At 37.9% G+C, this 20,812-nt stretch overlaps 1 protein-coding gene across 1 annotated transcript in view; it reads left to right on the forward strand.

Moving 5' to 3' along the window:
- The window catches only part of LOC128636319 (receptor-type tyrosine-protein phosphatase beta), a 390,099-nt gene that overhangs the window by 153,420 nt on the left and 215,867 nt on the right, over positions 1-20,812 (forward strand). Inside the window, exons 9-10 of the mRNA XM_053689349.1 lie at positions 7,622-7,888; positions 8,322-8,570. Of these exons, the coding sequence (XP_053545324.1) occupies positions 7,622-7,888; positions 8,322-8,570 (516 nt within the window). The remainder of the gene's footprint in view (positions 1-7,621; positions 7,889-8,321; positions 8,571-20,812) is intronic.

Here is a 20,812-nt window from a genome sequence, read left to right on the forward strand (position 1 = left end):
AACTAAATACTTACCTGTAAAATAAACCCTAAGATAGCTACAATATAATTAATAATTACATTGTAGCTATTTTAGAATTTATGTTTATTTTACAGGTAACTTTGTATTTATTTTAGCTAGTTAGAATAGTTATTAAATAGTTATTAACTATTTAATAACTACCTAGCTAAAAGAAATACAAAATTACCTGTAAAATAAATCCTAACCTAAGTTACAATTAAACCTAACACTACACGATCATTAAATTAATTAAATAAATTAGCTACAAATAACTACAATTAAATACAATTACATAAACTAACTAAAGTACAAAAAATAAAAAAGCTAAGTTACAAAAAATAAAAAAAATAAGTTACAAACATTTCAAAAATATTACAATTTTAAGCTACTTACACCTAATCTAAGCCCCCTAATAAAATAACAAAGCCCCCAAAAATAAAAAAATGCCCTACCCTATTCTAAATTACAAAAGTTCAAAGCTCTTTTACCTTACCAGCCCTTAAAAGGGCCTTTTGCGGGGCATGCCCCAAAGAAAACAGCTCTTTTGCCTGTAAAAGAAAAATACAACCCCCCCCAACATTAAAACCCACCACCCACATACCCCTAATCTAACCCAAACCCCCCTTAAATAAACCTAACACTACCCCCCTGAAGATCATCCTACCTTGAGTCGTCTTCACTCAGCCGAGCCACCGATGGAACTGAAGAGGAGATCCGGAGTGGCAGAAGTGATCCTCCAAGGGGCGCTGAAGAAGTCTTCCATCCGATGAAGTGATCCTCCAAGCGGCGCTGAAGAAGTCTTCCATCCGATGAAGTGATCCTCCAAGCGGCGCTGAAGAAGTCTTCCATCCGGGCAATGTCATCTTCCAAGCGGGGTCTTCAATCTTCTTTCTTCAGGATCCATCTTCATCCCGCGGACGCGGAACATCCTTCTTCCCCGACGGACTAACGACGAATGAAGGCTCCTTTAAGGGACGTCATCCAAGATGGCGTCCCTTCAATTCCGATTGGCTGATAGGATTCTATCAGCCAATCGGAATTAAGGTAGGAAAAATCTGATTGGCTGATTGAATCAGCCAATCAGATTGAGCTCGCATTCTATTGGCTGTTCCGATCAGCCAATAGAATGCGAGTTTAATAAAGTTACCTGTAAAATAAACATAAATCCTAAAATAGCTACAATGTAATTATTAATTATATTGTAGCTATCTTAGGGTTTATTTTACAGGTAAGTATTTAGTTTTAAATAGAAATAATTTATTAAAGTATAGTGTAGTGTTAGGTGTAATTGTAACTTAGGTTAGGATTTATTTTACAGGTAAATTTCTCTTTATTTTAGCTAGGTAAGCTATTAAATAGTTAATAACTATTTAATAGCTATTGTACCTAGTTAAAATAAATTGAAAGTTGCCTGTAAAATAAAAATAAATCCTAAGATAGTTACAATATAATTATTATTTATATTGTAGCTATATTAGGGTTTATTTTATAGGTAAGTATTTAGTTTTAAATAGGATTCATTTAGTTAATAATAGAAATATTATTTAGATTTATTTAATTAATATTTAAGTTAGAGGGGTGTTAGGTTTAGTGTTAGAATTAGGTTTAGGGGTTAATAAATTTATTACAGTGGGGGCGGTGTAGGGGGGGGCAGGATAGGGGTTAATAAATGTATTATAGGTGGCGACGGTGTAGGGGGGGCAGGATAGGGGTTAGTAGGTATAATGTAGGTGGCGGCGGTGTCCGGGAGCGGCGGTTTAGGGGTTAATAAATTTATAAGAGTTGCGGCGGGGTCTAGGAGCGGCGGTTTAGGGGTTACTAACTTTATTTAGTTGCGGGGGGCTCCGGGGGCGCCGGTATAGGGGGTTAACATATTTATTATAGTGGCGGCGGGTCCGGGAGCGGCGGTTTAGGGGTTAATCAGTTTATTATAGTTGCGGTGGGCTCCGGGAGCGGCGGTTTAGGGGTTAATCAGTTTATTATAGTTGCGGTGGGCTCCGGGAGCGGCGGTTTTGGGGTTAATCAGTTTATTATAGTGGCGGTGGACTCCGGGAGTGGAGGTTTAGGGGGAAAACACTTTATTTAGTTGCGGCGGTGTAGGGGGGGCAGATTAGGGGTGTTTAGACTCGGGGTACATGTTAGGGTGTTAGGTGCAGACAGCTCCCATAGGAATCAATGTCATGTCTGGCAGCAGCGAACATGAACTTTCGCTATGGTCAGACTCCCATTGATTCCTATGGGATCCGCCACCTCCAGGGCGGCGGATTGAAAACCAGGTACGCTGGGCCGGAAAAGTGCCGAGCGTACCTGCTAGTTTTTGATAACTAGCAAAAGTAGTCAGATTGTGCCGCACTTGTGTGCGGAACATCTGGAGTGACGTAAGAATCGATCTGTGTCGGACTGAGTCCGGCGGATCGAAGCTTACGTCACAAAATTCTACTTTTGCCGGTCTCTAGCCTTTGATAACTAAGGCGAATCAGCCTCACCACAAATACGCTGCGGAATTCCAGCGTATTTGAGGTTGACGGCTTGATAACTACCCACAATGTGGCAACACATATAAGAATTTACATCCTTGGAGATAAATAGAGGAGTTATTCTAGAACTCCAATTTCTGGGACATAACATTTATGGACATCTTAAGCATTATACCATATATTTTTTATTGATATATTTTTTACTGGCACTTTTTTGGCCTTTTTAATGTGGTATATGAATCATTTTTTCTTTTGATTCACATTTTTTTCTTTTGATTTATATACATATATATATATACAATTTTTTTTTATTCATATTTTTTATATGTGTAAGGGAGACGTCCCTTTTTTAATTATTGAGTGAAATTTGTTATCAAATAGATACAAATGTATGATGAATGACATATTTTATTTCTAAAATTATTTTTTATAAATTGTTTTTGACTATAAGTCCTGAATCAGTGTGTCTGTAATTGTTTCCTAGTTGTGTTTGAATAGACCTAACCTCCTTTCCACTATGGGTGGGGAAAAATTGGTATAAGTATGAGAAAGATTTATCTGAGAATGGTCTGCTTTGTGATCGGGGTCTAGAGGTCCTTTTATTCCAGCCTCTTGATGAATCCTGCATATGATGTTGAAGGGGTATTGGTGTGTTGAAATTGAGACCTTGAGAGGAATGGACTGCTGGGGAAGCAGCCTGTCACACTTACTAGTTATCTGCATATTCCTAACTAGCTAGTAAAGGAAAGTATGTATGTAGGATTAAAGGCTATAACATAGGAAGTATGTTACCCCAAATTAATCTTACATTTAATATAGATATTCCTATCTCTCCAAAGAGTATAAAGGTTAGTTTGGGTCTAAACAACATGAGCAGTTGTACAGCAGAAGGAGGAATAACAGCAGAAGCAGATAAATGCAAACAACTTGAAAATGGAGTCAAGTGGAAAAGTAAACTGGTACGTAAGTAATTGAGAACTTTGCAGATAACTGAAATAAGTTCAGAGCAGTTGTGGTTAATTAATTAACAAAGAAAACTCCCATGACATAGGTAAACTTAAATCAGCAGCATACAGCTTATGAGAAATCCAGATACAAATGTTCAATATATATCTGAATCACTAAAAGTTGAAGTATTTGTATTCCAGTGTGAGATTTACAGCAAACAAATAATAAGCAAAATTGTTTACTTACAAACTATTCTAGAGAATCTTACAGCTTTCTGTATCAGAGAGGGACTGTGTTTGAGACCAGAGATTCAGCTGGTGTGCCAGATAGGTAGTGCTGATTTTACCCTAGGAAACAAATTAACAGCAGAAGAGTTTGTTAAATGATTCCAACCTGATTGTAGTTTACCTTGAAAGATCCTGGAAAATCCCCACACACTGAGAGGCTTTAGAACACAAAGAAAAACAAACAGGCTTGCAGCAATCAGAGAGGTAAGTTCACACAGCTTAGCTTAGACTTGAACTGAGGTTGCAGGACAATATCCAAGCACCTCCATAGGGGCGTGTCAGACTTTTATTCACAGCCAGAGTCAGGAAAGGTGATTATGCCAGAATCAAAGGTACAGTAACACTTATGCATCACACAGCCTCTTCCATTCCCGGCCCTGTTGAAAACCTTACTCTGATGTTGATAAAAAATATTTATTGTGTTAACTTTTATTTTATTCAGGGAGTTAAAAGTATTGACATAATTGTTTAATTTTTTTAAGGCCTTGGTCGCCAAACAGGATTCCATTTCAGTAGGTGCAACATTTTTGCATCTATGGTTTTTAAAACCACCCTCTTCCTTTGTGTAGATTGAGATGAATTTGTGTCACTTATTAAATATACTGTCCGTTGAAGCCATGCTTGAACCATATAAGGGTCCATAGAGGATTCATCAGCAATGGCTTCTTCTGAAAATTCAAACAGTTAGTGACAGGCCCTAAAGTATTAAGCAATTTGTCTTGACAGAACTTAAGGTTTTTAACAGGACATCTATGGATATTAAAGTTTCGTTTACCTATGAATTTTAGGAGGTTTGTGTCAATCTCAGGGGTAATATGAGTATTGTTAGGTAATTCTGGTCGGGGACACTCTTCCCTTAAAGTATTTTTAGCCTTCTTAGAAATTAGTTTTCTAACATAATTATCAAGAAATGTTGTGACTCTTTTAGTCGGACGCCAATTAGAAGATCGGGGGTGTAATACATTTTCAGGGTCTAGATATGAATTTCCCTGGTTGTCTAATAATTTTGTTTTCTTAGATTTTTTTTTCTTAATTTTGGTTCATCATCATCAGACAGAGGGGTAAATTTATCATGGTGCGGACAGACATGATCCGCTATAGGGAATCATGTCCGCCGCACATCGATAAATGCTGATAGTATACGCTGTCGGCATTTATCATTGCATCAGCAGTTCTTGTGAACTGCTGGTGCAATACGGCGCCCTGCAGATTCGGGACCAATCAGGCCCCGAAAATAAAAACTGAAGAGGAAGTACTAAAAGCTATAAATACAATAATCAACAACAACTAATACAGTATGGGGCTAGTTATCAAAGCGTCAACTATGTTGCATTCGCCAGCGTCAATGCGCTCGCCAGACAACGCTGCCGCGGACCTGAATACGATCTCCTTATTTATCAAAAAAGCCATCAAAAACATGCACATCAAGTACGGTGCGATGAGCATCGGACTGGTATTAACTAACAGTCATCGATGTCACGGTTATTCTGTTTTTTCCCAACTTTATTTATACCCTTTCATTACTGTCCATGAACAAGCACATTTCTCTATAGCTAATCTTTTATTTTTCATCTGTTAATGTCCAAGAAATAGATTGATTTATACCTCAACAAATAACATCTCACAGAAAGTTATGTTTATACTTATTTGTTATATGATACTTTCACAGAAATTAATTTGTATTTTTAGGAGTCATATTTTTTATTTTTATTTTTAATTATTATTAATGCTAGAATTTGTACATATGTCCTTGCACATACTTGTGTATATATATATATATATATATATATATATATATATATATATATATATATATATATATATGTGTGTGTGTGTATTATGTCAGAAATCTTTTGCACACATATTTACATGTCCCTAAGTTCCTTTATTTTTTTCTAAACAATGTTGTCTGTCATATCTCTGTGTTTATTTATACCAATATATGTATATAGTGTAAATATATTATTATTCTGAGCAGGAATGATTGTGAATATATCGTAATTAGAGTATCGTGTATTTTTTTGCAAACAATGGATATTTTAAAGGGATAGGAAAATAAAAATTTAAGTTGCCTGATTCAGATAGAGCATGTAATTTTAAAACACTTTAAAATTCACTTCTGTAATCAAATGTGCTTTGTTCTTTTGGTATCCCTTGTTGGAAAAGAATACGCACATATCCTACACTAGTGGGAGCTAGCTGCTAATTGGTGCCTTCACACATTTGTCTCTTGTGATTGGCTAACTAGATGTGTTCAGCTAGCTGCCAGTAGTGCAATGATGTTCCTTCAGCAAAGAATAACAAGAGAATGAAGCAAATTTGATAATAGAAGGAAATGTGAAAGTTGTTTAAAATGGTATGTTCTATCCAAATCATGAAAGAAAAATTTGGGGTTTCCTGTCCCTTAAAGAGCTGGGCCAGTTTTCTCCCTGTACCTGTCTAATCCCTCCTGATTGCAATCTAGTTTTAAAAACCACCCATTCACAGGTGTTATAAAATGGGCTGGCATATAAAATGACATTTCTTACTGAAAAAGAAATTCAAGAGAAGGAAGAAATACACTGAAAACAGCATGACAGTAAAGAGGTGGTTTTAATTTCTTTAATACTAATTTCACATAAACGTACTTTCAAACTATAATACACAATGTAACAAATGGCACTTACAAGTTCTGATGAGTGATCAATGACACAAGTATCAAGCATTTTGATTAGTTAGGGATAGTTTATAATGTGTATTTGAATCAGATTGGCTGATGTCATAAATCATGTGATTATGCATATTCCAATCAAAAGTGGTGGGAAAATTCACTAGTGGGTGGGTTATTTAGAAGTTTGCATCATAATTGGTGCAAAAAGTGTTGCATCAAATATGGCGCAAAGTGGAGAGTGTGACTTGTATTACATGGCTTAAACATGGTGCACATAGATTTTTCCAAAAAATAAAAAGGAAGTTAGCTATATTATGTTATGTATTTATTTTACTTTTATCTGTATATCTATTAATGTGACCAGTTTGGGGCAATATTAGGGCTATCTGCTTATTGGCTATTATTTAGTTACTGGGATATACTGGACTGTTCACTATTTGGTATTGCTACTCAGGGACTTTTTTCTCTGTTTTATTTCTTCTATTCATGTGTCAATGTTCTTTTTTTATTAATGTTATAGGCTTTAAATTGCTGAATGGAGCAGTAAAGGAAAAGATTAAGCAAAATATTAATCTCTGTCTTTGTAATAAAATGATTTGCTGTGCTTATGTGCTCTGTAACATGTGAGTGCCTGGTGGTATCTGATGGTGAAATATGCTGGTGCCCTTATTTAGTGCAAGTGGAATGAAAGCCGGAGATGACCATTTACTTACACCTGTGTAGTTGATGTTGTGTACCTGGAGTGTACAAACTTTTCACACAAATATTAATTGGATTAACAACAATACATACTGTACTTAAATATAACCAACCATTAAATTAAGAACCATTTAGTTACATAAAATGAATTGTTTATCTTGCAAACAACAAGGTAAATGATCAGACACAAGTATTATTGTTGTTTGTTATTTGTTGTGGTGCAACATTTATATAACACTAAAACAGGTATAACTGGGGTTATACACCTATTTTATACACAGCTGAAGGTTATATCCTTCTTCTAATGGAGTAGAAGTCGTCATATACAGCTAAGCATCAATCATTTTATCTTTTTGTGAAATTTAATTACACAGATCTATGTATTTATTGTATTTAATTTTATATTACAAAACTGGGAATTATTTATTAGTTTTTACACTATATGAAATGTTCCAGTCTTTAAAAAAAGGTTAAATTAAAAAAAAATGATTGCATGGGTAAAACTGTATATAGTTCACATGTACTGATATCTCATTATTATTGTACAATGTGTCTCACAGACCCAACACCACCAGGCTCCATATACTTCATCTCCAATGGAACAAACATCATCTCATTATCCTGGGGAGACCCAATAAACATGACCAATGTGACAAAGAGTTTTAATATAACTTATAGCAGTGCTTTAGGCAATGGGACTGTCTCAAGCAACAACACAAACGTCACCCTTCAGAACCTCAGCTCTGGCACTAAATACACAATAACGGTAGTCACTGTCGCAGACTGTCAGTATCAGAGCTCATCTGTTAATAGCGAAGTCACCACAAGTAAGTCCTGGTGCTATGTTTTTTTATATATTTTATTTAAATTCCTTAGTAATGATCATATTATTTTACTGCAAATTTACCTTATTCATAAAAATATTTTATCACTAGAACAGAGATGCACCATGAAAGTTTAAATTCAACTTTAATTTCCTTTTAAGCCATAAAACTTTTCATTCCTCTCTTGTGATTTTCAAAAAAGTCCAGAGATCACCATATGGGAAAGTGACAGTGTCACACAGCGTCTTGCAGGGAATGGTGATCAGCATCTACTCTCTATAACTAATATGTCAGATTGTATATTATGTAGAATACACTGTATGTTTGTATCTAATCTGAAAAAAGCCCTAGATGTTCTACTTAAACCGTAATATTAAGCTTAGCATAAGTGTATACATTTTACATATATATATTTATTTGTTTATTTATTTAACAGGACCATATCCGGTGAACAATCTAACAATTTCTAGTAAAACAGATTCTACTACCCTGAATTGGAGTAAACCTTATGAATATAACAGTAATTATACTTACAAAGTACAGACAGACGTGTCCTCTACAATAGTGCAAAGTGAATCTGCTACAATCAGTAATCTGACCCCAGGGAAGACATACACATTCACTGTAACCGCAAGAGCTTACAATGAGACTGAGGGAGACTCTGTATCAGTAACAGGCTGTACATGTGAGTAATAAGTGTAAATACTGTGCACTGTAACAACACATTTATATATAATAATTGTGTATAATTCTCTGCTGTGCTCATGTTCTCTGTAACATGCGAGTACCTGGTGGTATCTGATGGTGAAATATGCTGGTGCCCTTATTTAGTGCAAGTGGGATGAAAGCCAGAGATGATAATTTACTTACACATGTGTAGTTGATGTTGTGTACCTGGAGTGTACAAACTTTTCACATGAAGAACCACAATGTAAATACCAATTTTAACAATATTAATTGAATTAACAACAATACATACTGTACTTATAGATAACCAACCATTAAATTGAGAACAATTTAGTTACATACAAGTAATTGTTTATGTTGTAACAACAAGGTAAATGTTTAGACACAATTATTATTGCTGTTTATTATTTGTTGTGGTGCAACATTTATATAACACTAAAACAGGTATAACTGGGGTTATACACCTATTTTATACACAGCTAAAGTTTTTATCCTTCTTCTAATGAAGTAGAAGTCGTCATATACAGCTAAGCTTCAATAGTTGTATCTATTTGTGAAATTTAATTACACAGATCTATGTATTTTTTTTTTATTTTTTTTTTATTAATAAGCTTTATTGATTCGAAAATTGCATGTACACAGGAGAAGCATATATTGCATTACATTTTCTGCCGACTGTTTGTTGTCATTGTTCAACACCAATTGTTATAAAAGTAAATATCATAGACAATCCAGTTAGGCAATTGATACATTAAAAATACGTTGATAATGTTACGGTCTCCCGTTAGCTATTATTCTAAGCATATCTTGATTAACATTTTTACATACAGGGCTTGCCATGTTTTTAGCTTTTTCTACTGTTAAATAGCTAAATAGCACTATCATTAACAATAAATTGTGTGTCCAAAATAAAATAAAACAAAAAAAATAATAATTAAGGGAGGGGGGGAATAGGAGTCTTATTCATATTATGCCTTGCCTCAACCGGTTTCAATCATACGCAGGTGCCCCTCCATGTGGCCAGCATCATCTCATGAGTACCAATTTGGTTAATTTTGAAATAGTGGAACCTTTCTAAGAGGAGCAGTTCGTCAACTGCGGAAACCCATTTCTCAATTGTTGGGATAGTCCTTGATCTCCACTTTCTAGGGATCAGCTTTTTAGCTCATGTGAGCATTATCAGCATCAGGGCCTGTGTGTGTGCTGCTCTGACTTTAGGCAGGTGAAAGAGAAGAGTCACCTCTGAGGTATTTGGAATGATAATTTGTAATTTGTCTGATATGAGGCTTGTCACTTTACACCAATATTCTTTTAATTTTGGGCATGACAACCATATGTGCAAGAGCGTGCCGTGTTCCTCACAATCCCTACAGCACAAAGGACTAGCTGTTTGAAAGCATCTATGTAATCTTGACGGTGTTAGATACCATCTGCATGTAAGTTTTAAATGTATTTCTTGGACATTAGCAGAGATTGATGAGCGCTTTGATAATTTAAAGGACCTAATCCAGGTCTCATGGTCTATGTCCCTATTAAGGTCTTTGTTCCAAGCTAGGGTGTAGGTGGGCAGAGGCATGTTTGGGGGCAAAAGTAAACCAAAGATAATAAGCGCCTTGTTGGTTTAACTGTTGTGCATAAGTGTTCAAAGGCGGTGAGTTCTCTTGCGAAGTGTTCCTTGTGTTTTTGGTGTGTAAGGTAGTGCTGAAGTTGGTTGTATCTCTTCCAGGAAGAGAATATGTCTCCATACTTCTCTGCCATATCTTGTTGAGAATACAGTGTCCCTTCATCAATTGCAAACTGCAACGAGCCTTCGCGAAGGCTGTAAGGCTCGCTCATGTGTGTTCCTATGTAAAAGTATGGAAGGTCTGGGTTTTCAATAATGGGTAACATAGGTGAGTATCTAGAAGAGAGGTGTGTACTGGTGTTTACAGTTCTGTCCTACTCTCTGAGCACCTCAGCTGATAGAGTATACTTATTTATGGTCTTTGGGCGTTGCAGGGGGTGGTGTCCATGCTAATATACTCATATTCTTAAGATTAAAGATGTGCCCATCTAATCGTACCCAGGCTTTATGTGTTGAGTTGTGAGCCCATTCTATAAGGCGCTGTAGGAGTATTGCCCGTCTATATGTCGCTAATTCAGGGAAACCCAGTCCCCCTTTATCTCGTGGCATGTATAGTGTTTTTCTTGGAACACACGGTTTTGTGCCAGTCCAGATAAACTGTTCAAGTATTTTTTGCAACTGTGGAAGAAGATCTTTAGGGAGAGGGATCGGGAGTGTTTGCAATATATATAATATGCGTGGGAGGATATTCATTTTAATCACTCCAATCTTGCCAGGCCAGGACAGGGGTTTATTCTTCCACGAGGAAAGGTCTCTTATTATTTCCTCTTTTAATTTTAGATAGTTATTTTTATAAAGATCTTGGGGATTTTTTGTGAGAAAGACTCCCAAATATTTCAATTGTGTGTCTGCTATAGGTATCTTGTGGGTTTCCCACAGGGTTTGCATTTGATCTTGGGGTGCGGTTATATTTAGAAGCTCGGATTTTGTGATGTTGAGATGGAAATTAGATAGGGAACTGTATTCCCTTATCTCCGCGAGAAGCTCCAGTACTGAAACATCTATATTGGTAAGGGTATATAAAATATCATCCGCGTAGAGCGCTTGTTTGTACTCAGTCCCCCTCAAGTCTATCCCAGTGATATTGGGGTTGTTCCTGATTTTTTGGGCCAGGGCTTCTATTGAAAGGGCAAATAATAGCGGGGAAAGAGGGCACCCTTGCCTTGTACCGTTCGTTATATTAAATGTGTCCGATAGAGTTCCGTTTACCCTAACACGTGCATTCGGATTAGAGTACAGTGAAAATGTCATGTTTATAAACTGATTCCCAAAGTTCATGGCCTTAATCACCTGGCGCAGAAAAAGCCAGTCGACTCGGTCGAAGGCCTACTCCGCATCTGTCGAAAAGAGTGCCATAGGCACCCCTTCAGTCCGAGCATAATGTATTAATTGCAGGTATTGTCCCTTGCCTCCCTACCCAGGACAAACCCTACTTGGTCTGTCGAAATGAGGTCAGGTAGATATTTATTTAAAAGCTGTGAGAGGACTTTTGCTAATATTTTAACATCCGTGTTTAACAGCGAAATCGGTCTAAAATTTTCAGGGGTAGTAGGGGGCTTACCTGGTTTGGGTATTACCGAGATATAAGTTTCAAGCATTGAGCTAACGAGCTGGGGTTGTTCATTAAGTCATTAAAGAGCTGAAGCATCGTTGGGGCTAAGGAACTAAGGAAAGTTTTATAGTATCTGGTAGTGAGCCCATCTGGGCCAGGACTCTTTCCATTTGGGAGATCTTTAATTGCTTGTGATAGCTCCTCTAGGGATATTGGTAAGTCTAGTTTATCAGAATCTACTTTGCTTAGGCGTGGTAGGTTTAGGGTATCCACATAATTATCTATGGCCTTTTGTTTGGCTAGAGGTTGTGTTTGTGTTTCTGCCTCCTTATCAATGTTGTACAATGCTTTGTAGTATGTATTGAAGGTGTTAGCTATCTGCTTATTACCCTTTAGTTTGCTGCCGTCCTTATTTGTGATGCAGTATATACTGTATGTGATTGAAGCTGCTGCCTGCGAATAGATAGCGCCAACAGTTTCCCAGGTTTATTTCCTCCTTTGTAATATTGCTGTCTAATTGACAACGTCTTATGTTGGTAGGCCTCCGCAAGATACTGTTTGAGTTCTGACCTAGCTCGTGATAAGCTCTTCCAAATGTTTGTGTCTAGTGAGTTTCGCTTATGTTGGGCTTCTAAGGTGGTAATCCAAGAGAGATTTGTGCTTGGCCCTGTATTGCTTGCGTAGCCTAGCTGCATGCTTAAGGAATTCCCCTCGCATAACGCATTTATGGGCTTTCCATGTATTTGGTAGTGAGGTGTGGTCAGGGACGTTGAGTGTGAAGTAGTCAATGATTTATGCAGTTCAGTTTTGATTAGAGGTTTGTCAAGGAGGGTGTCATCCAATCTCCAAATATAAGTTGTAGGCGGAATATCAGGCCACTGTACCTCGCAGGTGACTGGGGCGTGATCAGACCACATTATGTTTCCAATTTTACAGTCACTAACCATGTCTAGACCTACTGTATCGGCAAATATATAATCTATACGTGAGTATTTGTTACATGGGGGTGAATAGTATGTATGCATGATGTTGGTTGCAAGATATGCCATGTATCATGTAGGATCAAATCAGTGATCGTTGTCTTGAGGGATTTAAGTGTCTTACTAGCGACACTAGAAGCCCCATTGGAAGTGTCATATTGCGGTTCTAAAGGGACATTGAGGTCTCCTGTCATAAATACTGGACCTTATGCGTAGTCCAGTAGTATTTTGGAGAATTGTTTAAGGAACAGGTGCTGGTTGTTGTTCGGTGAGTAGACTGTCGAGAGTGTTATTGGGTGGTTGTATAATGTACCTGTCAAAACAATGTAACGCCCCTTTGGATCTTTTTCCGTGTGCGTGAGCCTGAAGGGAACCGAATGATGTATCAAAATTCCCACCCCGCATTTTTTAGATGTACCTGAAACAAGGTATGCTGTGGATGCGTATTATTCCATTTAGGCTCCCTTCCCTTTTGGAAATGTGTTTCCTGGAGGAATAAAATGTGACTGTGTAAGTTTTTTTTTTTTTTTTTAAATATTTTTTTATTGAGGCACTGAGTATAAGCAACACAACAAAGAATATGTCCAGTCACATGACATAGGCAAAAAGAAAAAACTTCACATATATAAAAAGAAAGTAGATAGGAATTGAAACAGCGGTGTACCAATGCAGTATTTGTTATCTCAATTTCTGAACCATAGTAGTGCCATGTTTATATAGAAGTGAAAGTCATTGTCATATAATACAGCTATATCAAAAACAGATGAATAACATTTGACATTAATGATAGTACTGCCTTTGTGATCCGGAGTGTAAGAATGCAAACTTATACGTATAAAATGTGTGACTGGGACATATAGGGATAAAACCTCGATTTTTAATACTGATAACAAGTAGCTAGTGGTCCCTACCCCAAAATAAGAGATATGCTATAGGGTAGAAGTAATGAGAGGTGGGGAGTTGGCTGTTATCAGGCCTCCCGTAGGCCTGAGTATATGGGGGGGGCGGAAGCAGCGGGCAAGAGCCGCTCATAATGGAGGGGGGATGGGAGGACGGAGCCAGTTAAAATGTTCTGAAGGTACACACCATGGGGCTATTTAGTTTTATGATGTAGAGAGCTCAAATATGGAGGGTAAATGTCAGGAGTAGTGTGGTCAGATCCCATATAAAACTGGGAGATGTACCCCTGGGCTAGCTACCATAAAGAAGTATCATTTTAATAGCAGTGAACTAGTCCCGGGGGAACAAGGGTCATAATCGTGATACGGAGATATAGATCAATTGAGATATGATGAGTAATAGGACATAGGCTGCATACAGATATATAAAAGGTGGCTAATCATAGTTGAGGCATGTTTACACAGATCTAATACTAAAACCATACATTTGTGGAGACATACTAGACAAGCAGAATGTCTTACCAAGTTGCATATAGCTAAAACAATTAAATAGAGAGCTTATATGGTCTAATAATGTTGGGATATGATCCTCTAGGGGAAGTACCACACTTTAGTTAGTCTAAGGTCAAACCTCTCATATAGGGATAGTAAGTGAGCCAGGGACAACAAAAGGTTGCTATATGAGCTTACTAAGCAATAAACAAGAGATGGATAAGGAGAGAAATCGTTAGACACCATCTACATTAAACAAACAACTGATATAATATGTGTGGTGAAACAGCATATATTAACTAGAACCTGTAATATGTGCTGATATACTTCATTGTGGCTATGATAACAATAATGCAGTGGGAGTTTTGATGATCATAATGGCAAACTTAGTGAAAACATAATATAACCCATAATATAACAAGAGATGTCCAAAATCCTCATGCCAGTAAGTCTCTGATCCTATGCTAAGTTCTGTCAATATACAGACGCAGATAACGCCAACTGCTAACAGTGATTTTTGTAAATATATTAAAGTTTATCCGATACCCATTTGTCTCACATGTTTGCCGGATTTAGCCAAACAAAGTTCTCCCCGGGACCAACAGGGTGCATGGCCTGCGAGTCGGAATCTGATCACCGCAAGGAGGGGAGCAGCACCTGAACTTCTGAGATCCAGAGCCCCATTGAGGTCTTCTGTCCGTCCAAGATTGGCTATGCGTACCGAAGCGTTTACAGGCAATGGCGTCAAGCAGGCATCTCCCCAAAGTGAATAGTCAGACTCGACACTGCCAAGGAGTGTTGCAGCAAGAATGTCGGCTCCTGGCTCCGCCATGACCGGCCGCCTCGGAGCAAAGCCCAGAGCTATGGCAGCGGAGTCCGGGGTAATGACAGAGCAGGTCAGTGAAATGGGAGAAACGCCATTGTGTAGATCTGCGCAGTCAGGCATCGCCATCTTGGAGCAATCTGTTGAAAGGTGAGTGCAGATAGGGACCCCCTGCGGGCTGGCAGTTATGCGAGGTGAAGGCTCCGGCTCAGGCTCTAGGAAGTCTGCAGAAGCCTCCCGATCTAGACAGATGCATTGGCTGAGCAAAGTGAATTGGGCGTCCATCCGGTTCCCTAGTGCAATCAGAGCATTCAGTATCTCATCGCCCATCTTGGGAGGGAGTTGATCCTGGAGCCTATGGAGGCTATAGAGCCGACGTTCACTGTAGCGTGATAATAACAATTATCCCAGGAGACTTAGGTGAAAGTTATGGTCAGGAGATAAGGCCTAAAACCTCTCTCAGCTTAGCTAGATCTGCTCTCGTTGAGTTATATGCTATGTTCCTGGTATCTTTATGTTCAGCTGGGAATATAGCAGCAGGAGAGGGTATTAGCAGTTCTGGATGCCAAAATATGAGAGCGGGATTCATGAAATTAGTAGAGGAATATCAGGAGCTCCATAGTATGCGTCTGATCCTGGCAAGGTCTTGGCTCTGCCCCCCACTGTGTACTTTTTTAGGTCCCGGAATGCGATGGACATTTTTCCCCGGTTGTTTAGATCCCTTGCGTTAATTGTAGTAAAGGTGAGGCAATGCGTATGAAATTTACTTGTTTGAGTAGTCATCTTACAGGTGAGGAGGCTATGAGGGGGAAAGGCGAGGAGAGAAGAGGAAGGGAGAAAAAAAATTAAGTTTAAAGCTTAATAGGAGGTAGAACCTATGAAATCACCTGACACACTAGGCGAATAGCTATTACAAAGTAACTTGGCTGAGTTTATCGTTATATTATTAGAGAACAGATAAAAATACCACTATATAAAACCAAGGCAGCCTAAGAAAAGAAAAAAGAAAAAACTTCCACAAAACAGGGAGGGTAGTAATACATTAGGATTTGCAACTCAGTCAATTGTAACTGTTCCAAGGGTTGTTAGAGAAGAACCTTGGATGTTTGGATGGTCAAAGAGACCCAACGATAGAAAGATAATAAGAAAAAAGAGGGGGGGGGGGACACAGCGACGGCAAAACAGGATTTCGAGGGATGAACTGGTGTCACCCCATCAAACGGATAGGGCACCATGTCCACTCCTGCAAGGCTAGGAGGGGGTGTTTAGCATGTTAGAGGTAAGGTGTGCTTGTTATTGTTTTATGAGGGTACAGTTCATGGACCTCAACTAGCCGGCTACCTAAGGCCTAGATTCCGTCCCAGAAGCCTGCGTTCCCACTCGACTGTGAGTACTAGTAAGTGACTCAGAAGGCAATTTGTTATTATTATGCATAATTTATAGCCTGGAGATGTTTAGGTGTATGGCATGTCAACTATGGAGCACATTTTTAATGGGACATGTAAAATTTGGCATGCTAACGCTCCCCAATAATTAACTGAGCTTTTTTATTGAATAACCATTGAGGAGAGCTTTTAAGACTTACTGTAGGGCTCCTCCAATGCCTCCCTCATCATGTGGTAGTGGCAGACCATCACCTGTAGGAGCGGGTTAGTGTAGAAAGTGAGTTGTGAAGTGTATAGTTAAAAGTAAAGAAATAAGAAAAGGCATAGGATGTTCAACATTTTAAACATAAAACGATGTCAATCTATCCATATCATTCCATGCTCAGCATTAACAAATTATTACCTGTAGGAATATGACGATGTGATGGGTGATTGACAAAATACATATCTAATAGAAAGTAGAATGTTCAACATTTAAACAGGAAACAAAGACAACTAGTTCATGTCTCTCAATGTACAGTAACAACACAATTTTACCTGAGGAAATGTAATATCATCATGGGTGAAACGTAAGGTCCCAGGCAAAATAACATAGGGTACATAACCTTTCAACTTGCAGCAGATTAAGTCTAGCTGGAGCTGTAAATGAGCACTCAGGGAGGCCGGGCCTCAAGGCCATAAGGTGAATCTGTTCCAACTCTTTTCAGGCCCATTAGACATTTGGGTCTAGATTTTGGATAGGGCAAGTTGAGGCGTCTCAGGAGCTCTTGTCTCAGAGGCATCTTTATTGTGAGGTTGGCCCTCCCCAACTGCAAGATCCTTTAAGAAGGTTTGGAGGTCTGTTCCTGGCCTGTAGACTGAGGTTTTATTGTTGTGGATGACGATCAAGGACACCGGGAATCCCCAACGATACTGGACCTTGTGACTCCGCAGCTGCGATGTGATGTGCGCAAGTTCACGCCTTTTCTGTAGGGTGGTAGGGGATAGGTCCGAGAACAGCTGTATGTCAAATCCTGCATGCTGTATAGGGTTTTTGGCTCTTGCACATCGCAGAAGCTCCTCTTTATCCTTAAAATTAAGGAATTTGATTATGATGTCCCGTGGGGGAGACTTAGGGGGGGCCTAGCCTTCAGAGCTCTGTGAGCCCATTCCATAGTTATTTCAGCTGAGGATGGTGTACCTTTTATTGTGTGGAAAAGGCTCTGAAGGTAGCGCTCAATAGCAGGGGGGTGTATAGACTCAGGGACACCCCGGACCATTAGGTTGTTCCGACGCCCCTATTATCCAGATCCTCTAGCTTATCTGTTAGGGATTGTATACTTGTCAGATGATGCTGTAATTCTGCAGTGTTATTTTGTATGTAAGTGTCTGTTGAAGCCTGGGCTTCCTCCACTGTGGTAACTCTATTCTCAAGGGTACTAATGTCTTTGCGGAGATCCTGGAACAAATTGCGCATCTCCTGCATTACATTCTGTATGTCCTCCTTCGATGAGAGATGTTGCAGATCGCCCCTCATAATGTAAGATTGCATTTGGGCCTCTGTGGGGGCTGTGTTTATGGGTTCCAGTTGTTGAGTGATATTCATGCTCCCCCTGTCCTGATGAGCAGGCTGCTCCATGGGTTTTAGGTATTTGCTAAGTGGTTTTAGAGGGGCTCCTTTATCTGTTTTATTTTGCCTTTTGTTAGGCATTCCCTATCTTGCAGGGTAATTACTGCCATGTAGGGTAGCTATAAGTGGGTGCACGGGAAACTGTGGCCGTTAAAGCAGAGGTATGCGAATTAGGGCCAGGATAAGTTTTACTACGTCTGTTAGGAAAAGGAGATCTAGGCCAGAGTTGCTTCCCGCAACTACGTTGCTCAATTCTCTATAACCCCTGTGCCGAGTGTGCAGGTTGGTAGGTCTAATTGTAAACCCCAGGGTGCCCTATGTTATACTCAGTCAGATCTGCCAATGTCTGGGTGTGTATAAACTTCAGGGCCAGGAGCTGGGTAACGTGTGTCTTTTATCTTGCCCCCTGCTTCGTGTTGGCTACTGCTCCTCGTAGATCCGCAGGGCCCCAGGATATCACTGAATTCGGTATTCTGTCACAGCCGCATGGGCTTCAATAAGCCAGATCTGGATCGGCGATTGTGCCTGCTTCTGTTCGTGCCGCTGCTTCCGGTCCGTCCGCTTCCAGTCCTCAGTTATTAACGGTGGGCCACATCAGAAGCACGGTCACAGCCCTCAGTACACAGAGCTAAAAAGTGAAGCTAGTCATTGCCACTGTTTCCCCGTTGCACAATATAAAGATTTGGGGGTCTCTTATGCTATTTTTATGAGTTGCTTTACCTCTAGGACTTGGAGCTCTACTAGGATGCGGCCATCCACCTGCGTGGCCAAGCTCTGCCCCCCTATGTTTTATTTAATTTTTGTTTTAAGTATTTTTATTGAGGGAATAACAATTTCCAAGACAAATACAGTTTGCTCATACAAACATATGGCACATAGGGCTCTATTTATCATTCATTTTAGAAATACGACTTTCAATTCTCCTATGAACTCACCGCATCTCGCCCTTGCAAAGGCGCACATGTGCGCCAATATTTATCATTAAACCAGTAGTATTTTATCGCTGATTTCCATTGTCGAGATGCGGCGGATTATTGATAAATCTCGCCACAATTTTGTAAAATGCGCCTTATTTATCATTAAAACAGCTTTCAATGTCGATTATTTCGAGCCAATAATGTTAATATCATTTTTTTTTATTTTATTTTTATCCTTTGTTTTTTAATAATTATAATACTTTTCTAAATTTTTTAATCCATTTGATTATTATTATTTTTTTTTTATAATTTTTAAATCCATTTTAATATAATCTGTCTTGTATTACATCAATTTTACTTCCTCAATTGTAAAATATAGATGTTTTAAATATATATATATATATATATATATATATATATATATATATATATATATATATAAATGTATATTTTTTTAGTTCATAGCTGACATGATCCAAGCCCCCTTGGCATGACCCACATGACTATTTCGAAAGTGTTTCTATGGACAGTAAACTATTGCCATTCTACCTTTATTAATATTAATACAATTTCACATTTCTTTTCTGGTGAAATGTCTTTTTTGTAAATAATCTTATTTTAAACTAAACATACTTCCATATGCAAATTTCATGGCTGCCTCTTATCACAGGCTTTTGAAATATCTTTTCAAAAGAGTTTGAAATTACACGTTGGCCATATAGATAACACTCTGTTCAGGCACTGGGGTTACTACACAATGCTAATGCAAGAGAATAGATAATAATCAGTGATAGTCATTTCATCAGTGAGCTGGAAGAAGTCCAAGGTAACCACAGATAAAAAAAAAAGTGTATTAATATAAATGAGTTGTTAATGCTAAACATTAAACTCACAAATAAAGGGAATATCAATCTTTTGCAAACAATAAAAAAAAAGATTGTAGACTGTCCCTTATTCAATCTCATACATTGTTATATTGATTTCAGTGTTATGTTTCTAATAATTTATAAGGACACCAATACACGGTTAAACATAAATATTTATTTTTTATCACAAAAATAAAAATAAATTTTGGTCACATTATGATAAATCAAATTGTATTGTTACATTTTTTCTATTTTAAGGCGCATGTCATGCAAACTTGAATAGTTTTCTTTCAGTCCTTTTTCAGCTTTCTTTAATATCTGCAATAGCTGTTTCTTGTTAATCAATATGTTTTGATCTTCAGGTACTGTATAAAACAAAGAATAAGGTTATTCTTATGTATTTTTAAATCCATATATAAACACATGTCTGATATACTCACCCCAGTCATAATTAATGGTATCAGAGGAATCATTTGAACTATTTTCATCATGCACCTGTCTGTCCACCTCTTCTGCTTGCATCACTGTATAAAATGAAATTTTAGATTTTACTCCACTTGTATATATTAAAAATAATTCATTATCTTTTTTTTTTTATTTCTTTCTCTCTCTATCTATCTATCTAGCTATCTCTCTCTCTCTCTCTCTCTCTCTCTATTAATTATATATATATATATATATATATATATATATATATATATATATATATATATATTCGGTAGTACAATATTCTGTTATCACTAGAATTTTTATAATATATTATTACTTACTATCTTCTAAATCGTCTTCCTGCACAAGCACTTGTTCTATTTCAGAATCTTGTACCACTTCTTCTCTCTCATCATTATTTGCCTCTCCATCTTGACGGTAATTCTCAACCTGAATTTCTGCATCATCTATGTATAACAAAACAATGGTTAACATTTCAACTAAAAAAATGTTTCTATTATAAATGCAATAAAAAGTAATACAATTAATTTAACCTTCCAAATTCGGATTCTGAATTTCTTCTTCCTCATTTGACTCATTTTCAATAATAGGCCTTGCCCTACGTTGTTGCCTTCTTATTACTTAAACACAAAAAAATGTTCAT

Source organism: Bombina bombina, chromosome 7, assembly GCF_027579735.1.
Source record: "Bombina bombina isolate aBomBom1 chromosome 7, aBomBom1.pri, whole genome shotgun sequence".
In the NCBI taxonomy this organism is placed as follows: Eukaryota; Metazoa; Chordata; class Amphibia; order Anura; family Bombinatoridae; genus Bombina; species Bombina bombina.